General features: G+C 31.5%; 1 protein-coding gene across 1 annotated transcript in view; it reads right to left on the bottom strand.

Annotated features, from left to right (window-relative positions):
* Positions 1-7,393, bottom strand: part of LOC105620072 (pancreatic triacylglycerol lipase-like) — a 9,681-nt gene extending 2,288 nt beyond the window's left edge. Inside the window, exons 1-6 of the mRNA XM_012201580.1 lie at positions 7,231-7,393; positions 6,066-6,220; positions 3,731-3,850; positions 3,238-3,384; positions 2,655-2,883; positions 1,218-1,640 (exon numbers count right to left, since the gene is read on the bottom strand). Of these exons, the coding sequence (XP_012056970.1) occupies positions 1,218-1,640; positions 2,655-2,883; positions 3,238-3,384; positions 3,731-3,850; positions 6,066-6,220; positions 7,231-7,393 (1,237 nt within the window). The remainder of the gene's footprint in view (positions 1-1,217; positions 1,641-2,654; positions 2,884-3,237; positions 3,385-3,730; positions 3,851-6,065; positions 6,221-7,230) is intronic.
* Positions 7,394-7,502: the final 109 nt, after the last annotated feature.

Below are 7,502 nucleotides of genomic sequence, written 5' to 3'. Positions count from 1 at the left end.
TAGTATATATAGTAGTAGTAGTAGTACGTAGTAGTAGTAGTAGTAGTAGTAGTAGTAGAGAGTAGAGTAGAGAGANAGAGAGAGAGAGAGAGAAAAGGGGAGCTCCGTTTGCTGCTTTTATCGCGATACGCGCGCGGAGAAAGTCGCGTCTTTCGCGATAGAGAAAAGCCGCATTGCTCAGTAGATATTCTTCTTTTCGCATCGATAGCGAGAAGTTAACGGACGTCTATACAGGCAAATTGAATAAATTTCGATCGAAATGAACGTTCATATCTGACGGGCAAGATTTTTAATTGTGATTGCGATATTTCTTGTGCACGACACTTTTATGATATACAATCAAAATATCTATTTAAAAGCATAAGAGAATTTTGCATTGTAATGAAACATTGTAATGGAAAGCTGATGATCTCGACGATGTTCTTAAGCTACAGTTATTATTATTGGGAAAGTTAATATCGTTTTTAATTTTATAACGTTCAAAATTCATCAGCATTAGTATAAGTAGTCTTAATATCGAAGATTATATAGCCAATCTGGATTATACATATCTATAGATACTAGATAACAAGAAATAGTGTTTGAATTTATTTTCGTTAACATCATTTAATCCTCCAGAGCTAACGATAAGCTCTACAAGTATTACAAGTATTACAGTTATTATGTTGGATTTGGAAGACTCATTTAATTTATGTTAATTAAAAGGCTCTCTAATTAATTTCAAGGGACCTAAGCGGAACAAATCACAATAACGTTAAAATGACGTTAAAATAGTAATGATTGAAAAGTAAATGATTGAAAAGTGGCTTTTATTCATCATTTTAAAGTCATTATGATGTCATGATGATTTGTGTTCTTCTTGAGCAAAATAACATAACTCGTATAAAAAAGAATGTATGTAAGACCAGTATTTATAATCGGTTCTTATTTTAAGATCATCTTAAATAATATCTTAAGATATTAATACAGCCCTCCTTAATTCGTAATATCTTAAGTCTGTACTTAAGACGATCGTAAATATAAGAATTGATTATAAATACCAGCCCAAGAATATTTCAATAAGAATAATCTAAATTTGCAGATGTAACATAAAGAAAATTTGAATTGTTTGACATTTTTAACCAAGAGATTTATAATTGAGTGGGTTCAATAGATCTACTGTCACCTCTGGAAGATTAAGAATCTGCTCAACCGCTTTCAACAGATATCGTACTCACTGCAATATGGGTCATCCTTGCCCGTCATAAAGAAGAATTTGGAGCCCAACAAGGATGAGACATCTTGTCCCATGGCTTGGCGTTTTATCAGCGCAGGACTGGTGTCCGCGTGGTAACCCATCACACCGCAGCTCAGGCTGTTGTTGCTCTTGCAGGAGAAGCACTCGCCTCGCAAGAAGCTCGCGTAGCTCGAGCATTCGTGCGCCACGTACTGGCACTTGGAGTTGATGCTCTCGATGAAGAGCTTGAGCGCACGCACGTGGTTGCAGGCGACCAAGACGCGCGAAGCCTCCTCGAGGCCCTCTCGTATTAAGGTAAGCGGCAGCGATGGCGTGGTCTCGCTCAGATCTGTGCAGCCGGGCTGTTCCTTGCCGTTGTTAGGATAGAAATCCAGGTGTCCGCAAGGTTGGCTCATCCCATATCCTGGAAGGCCTTGCATGTACTACGTTAGTTTAGAGAATGTGACTCACGGTGGGAATGCGATGGAGCTCCATTTATTAGAGAATTTATCGAAACGATAATTGACGAATATTGTTACATATATGTTTAATAAATAAAGATTTTATCAAATAAAGCTATATCTAGAAAGAAAAAAATCTAATCGTATTAATTGAAAATTGAATAGAATATGTCTTGGAAAATAAATGAAGCAAAATTCTTCTATAAATTACGATAGAGATAAGTATGATTAAATCCTTTCTGTTAAACATACTAAAATTTCTTGATAATAATATTAAAATTATTTAGTTTGATCAATATAGCTTTTTAATAAAAAAAAAATATCTAGTGAATACATTAAAAATTTTTTAAAATCTGCTCACGTTGCTTGAAATTTCCAAAAATTTTTACATTTAAAAGGAGATAAATATATATATATATATATATATATATTTGGGCGTTGAAGAGAGAGAAAGCGAAGCTGTGAGTACAAAAAGTACAAGCAACGGACCTATAGATTCAACTAAAAATAGTAGATAATCAAATCCTCATATTGAAATCTATCAAATATTCTAGCTACAAAATATCGAACCTAATTATGATAACAAAAATTTTCTTTAGTCTTAATTCGAAATAGATTCTACTATCATCTTGTTGGTGTAATCAAAATATCTTTTTTAGTAGAATTATTTTTGTTTTCATACATTGAGATATTTCTCTTTTTATTTTAAGAAATTTTTGAATTACCACAAGTTTTCATGAAATTTTATAAATTGATTTTGAACTTAATTTTTTGAGTTCTTGTCATTCACAAGTTACAAGTGTTTTATAATGTTCTTAGCTGATTGGAAAATTAAACATTGATTTTTTCGTAATTCTAATAGATTTGTCATCTTTCGTGTCTTCATTTTAATCAATAGAATTTCTTAGTTTTTCATCGTTATATGCACGCTCGAACTCAATAAGAATTTGAAGCGATAGTATCTATTGCGCGTTTACCTAAGAAAAATATGCTCTTTCCATCGGTATGAATTACGTCTACCAATTGAGCGTCCGTGTAATCTAGGCGAAGATGGCTCGGCATTCCTTGGAAATATGGCTCTGCAGGATCTAACCCGGTAATACGTCCAATATTGCCGCCCAATTTCTCGCCCGCATAACCGGCCGTGTGGGCACCGAGGCTGTGTCCGATTAAATGTATGTCATTCGGATCTAAGCTATAGTTTGTCTGAAATTTTATCAGAAATAAGAATACATATAAATACATATAAATACAGTATTTTGCTACAATCATACAATTAAAAAAATATATAACATAAAAATAGAAAACGATTTATGTCATACTTGATGCTACGAATTTAGAGATTTTAAAGATTTTTTAATTAGTCAATTAATAAAATTCTTTTTTCTAATTAATCAATTAAATGTTTCGCAATACTTGTAGCGTTAAGTGGATTGGATTATAATAATGTATATAAATGACGTACTTATATATTTAGCGAATTTAGAAATTTAGAGTGACTTGGACACCCCACACACGGGTAATAAAGGATTAATGGGATAATCTAGAAACATCTCTTACTTGTAAGTGCTTGATGAGATGAGCTATTTCGAGTCCAACCAGTCTCGTGTTCGCTGTCGCTTGAGTGTACAAAGGTAGACTTCCACCAGCCCAGTCGACCACGATAACATTGTAATCACCGTGCACCAACAGCTCACTCCTCATTTCCTATGAGTATATTTTGTGGGTAAATAAATGGCGATAATTTTCGCGTGTTATTTAAGAACTGCGTCTGTCATCAAATGTAATTGTGTCACTAGGTCGCGTATATCTATTTCAAACACTGATGCAATGTAGCAGAAAAGTACATTTCTTTACCAATACGTCTAGCTCGCAATAGACGACGATGGTCGGGCGATGGAGATGCACGATGTAGGCTAGTCTTTGGTACATACATGCAATTGGTATTATGAGTATGACAGTTTGATTGCGAATACATAACGCAAGGATTTCTATAAAAATCTAGGACGATAAACGAGTATCTGTATTAGAATAATAAAAGGATAAAGCTCACCTTGACCCAGTTGCTGAGTGGAGTGTCTATAAAGCCATGTATAATGAATTTGGTTTGTCGCTTAGGATTGAAGTTCGAGTTTTCGATGGATTTATTCTTGGCCACTTTTAATATTTGACCCTGAAGGAAAAATGACTGGACATTATTAAGTTTACACATTATTAAGTGTACACATCTGTAAGAGAGTCAATTATTCGAAGAGTTTGTTCAAAATCATTTATGCCAATTTCAAATGCGTGACGCATATACATTATTATTATTGAGAAGGACAATGCATGCTAATTGCAAGAATTGTACTCATATATAAACGCGCGTATTTGTTTCCAAGGAAAAAAATATTAACAAAAAAAAAGTTATGAGATATCACGGATTTGCATTGAACAAAAGTACGTATCTATTTCATTTGTATTTTTTTTTAAACTAACAATTAATACCATTCGAAAGCAAAGTACAAGTTTCAGCTTTAAGAATCTGCAGTGGGACGATTTTTAAGGAGTTATAAGAACGATCAAAGTTAAAATGCTTCTTTTATTTAATTCGCGAACCCAGTAACAAAAAATTTTAAGAATTAAAAAAAATAATTTTGTAACGAAAACTTTAAGCTTTCACATAAAAAGTCGATATTTTTCTCAAATTTTTTTAGGCATATAACAGACCTATAAAATGAGAAGAAAATTTCTTATTTTGTTGTAAATTTTCTATGTGTAAAAATTATCAAACTCACTGGAACTCAAAAAACATAGTGACCTTTCAAAAGTATTGAAAGATTCAAAACTTTTTCTTTTAATTTAAATTTTGTTCATTTTTAATAAAATTACAGCTAGTTGAATATTAAAGTTCGATATAGAGCTACGAACTTTCGTTTCAATCCAATATTTGCCAATTCCGTCAATCGTAGCAAAGCGTATATTCAAAAGCATTTATTTAATTTCACGATTCAGCAGTTTTATTATTAGCGAAGTGAGTGATATATGTTTGCGTGTGCTTATGGTAGAGGTATGTGATTTCACCGTATTATGCTGCTGATATATTACGCTCGATACTTCGTACAGACCTGCAGCTCTCTTCCTCCTATTTATTAATTCATAAATCAGATCTTATCTTCGCGCACGTAAGAATAGTGCGCATGTGGTACGTCTCATCGCTGCCTGTACATTGATACGTGTAATTTCGTTTAATTAATGGAGTCAATTAAGATATCCATTGGATTCAATATTGATGGCTGATCCTATACGCGATAAGAAGAGGATATTCTCATTCGATTATTCTTGTCGCAAGACAGACTCTGATGGGCTCTCTCAATACAATTTCTCAATATACGCGTTATATACGGAAGCGTTTACGTCACATTAAATTTACTAGCTTATGAAATTCCAGTCGTCAAAGATTTTGATCTATTTCACCCAGATTTCACTTTCGCGTTAACAGCCAAAACGCAAGACTACTTTCAAAACGACCGTGCGATTTTTATTCATAAAAAGACACCCACCCCAGATCTATATAGCTTTGATCTTCAAGGCATTCTATATATGTATACAGTAAAAAACGATTTGTATTGGAAACGATTCACTTACGTTTTTGTTAATAGTTCGGTTGAATTTTTTGAAATTAAGACACAGAAATGGATTAATATTTTGACACATATGAAAATTAAAAATAACAAAATGTTATTTAATTCAAGGGATTGTATTACCATTGCTCCTTTAATTTATAATAGTATGGGTAGTTAGGATTTCCTATTCCAGGTTCAAACTCTAGTGAGGATAATATTTTTCATAAGCGTGTTTTAAGATGTTTATTAATCGTATAAATGGATAATTTCAATTTAATTTATGATTATTATTTCATTTAATTATATATTTCATTTAATTATTTCATTTACATTATTATTTCAACTTCAGTTTACGTTTTAAATCGAATAGTAATTAGTGTGTAGTTTATACAGGGTAATTCACTTTATTAATCTTAACAGGCAAAAATTTTAAAATATAATAAAATATATAATTTTAGCAAAAAACGTTTCAAATAAAAGTTATATAGTAATAGAGAGACGTACAATGATAATATTATTTTTGAAATATGGGAAAAAGTTCGTGGCGTTTTTTCCATTAGATAGCATTAAAAAAACTAATATTTATCTGTTGAAATTAAAATAAGTCACTCTGTATAACTGGAAGATGTATTTAAAATTTACATATAAATATTATAGGCCTCAAGAATCTAATCTTGACTGCATTTAGCCTTTATTTACTTTACTTTCTTTACCTATTCGATTGTTTATGTAGCGGTCTAGTTTAATTTATTGCTATTTATCGAAGCGTTGATTTTTACTTACGTCCAGAGGATTTTGATTCGTGTAGAGGATGAATCTGGTATTAATGACTTCTCGCGGTAATGGGAAAACGTTCAGAGGTCGATGAATGAGGTGATACCAGCTCCTGGTGATGTTTAGGCAACCCAACTCGTCGTAGCAGCGTGTCTCGTTTTCGACTGAAAAAAAATTGTCTCTTCAGTGATTATCAAATTTGTTCGTTTTAACAAAATTTAATTCTATATTCATAAATAATATGTATCTCTACAAAAAAGAAAAACTTCACTGCTGGAAGCCCACAAGAGATTCATGTGTAAAAAATAACAAATTTTAATATACATATTGATATTTGTATTACACTGCCGGTCAAAAGTTCGAAATCGTATATATAATCATATATAAAATTTAAGAATATTTCAATGAAACATTACTTAAAAGTTCTGTTACATGCCTTATTTAATTTTTTTATTTGAAGTAAATAGACATAGTTGTGATTAATATAGTATTATTCAATTTTAAGAAACTCTACTACTGCAGTAGAATCTTTTTTCTATAATTAAACTTTCACACTGTTGATTATTTTAGAAGATGAATGGAAAAGTCTTCTATGAGGAAAAAAAATTTGTAGCTAAAGCTAGATGCAAGCACAATATTCTCAAAATGTTGTATAAATATTATTTTATCTTTTTAATATTCATATAATATTCTAGTAATATTGTGTTTTATGGAGATTATTTAGATTAGTAAAACAATATATGAGATTAATTGTTAGGGTGGTTACTTTAACAAAAAAGGAATCTAAGTAGTACTTTTATTGTAAAAAAAATTAATAAAAACATATTTTGTAAAATTTTCAAATATTTTATATTATTGTTCATTTTATTATAAAATATTGAATGAAATAAAAATTAAATATTATTATATGTAATCATGGTATATAATTATTTTAACATAATTATATTATGAAATATAGGAATATTATATATCATGATACATATTATATAATAAAAATATATTAAGTTATATTACTCTGTATATTATTCATATAGTAGACATTTTTAATGGTCTCAAACTTTCGGCCGGCAGTGTATATGTCTTGGACATTGTCCACATTGTTGTCAAAGAAGAATAAAATGTACTCCTAGCATTACTGCGATTGAATTTTTTATCTAATTTGTATGATAATTACAAGGCAGCCAAGGTATGTTGACTTCGATCCGATCGCTGCGCGCCCACTGCCAAGGGTCCAGAATTCCGGCGGAGCAGATAACAGGAGTCAATGCGACGAGGAGTAGGATCAAAGTTCCTTCGTCATTGTCGCCGACTCCTCGTCCATTCATGCCGCTCCTCATCCTCATCCTGTAAAAAAAAGAACAATTGATCGATACAATTGCACAATGTCACTAATTTGCTAATGTCGCGTACTAATGTTTGAATCACGATGGTGAGTTTCCTATTTGT

The sequence above is a fragment of the Atta cephalotes genome, assembly GCF_000143395.1.
Source record: "Atta cephalotes unplaced genomic scaffold scaffold00024, whole genome shotgun sequence".
NCBI classification, from domain to species: Eukaryota; Metazoa; Arthropoda; class Insecta; order Hymenoptera; family Formicidae; genus Atta; species Atta cephalotes.
Note: the sequence above shows the minus strand (reverse complement) of the source record. Positions and strands in the feature narration are given on the sequence as shown.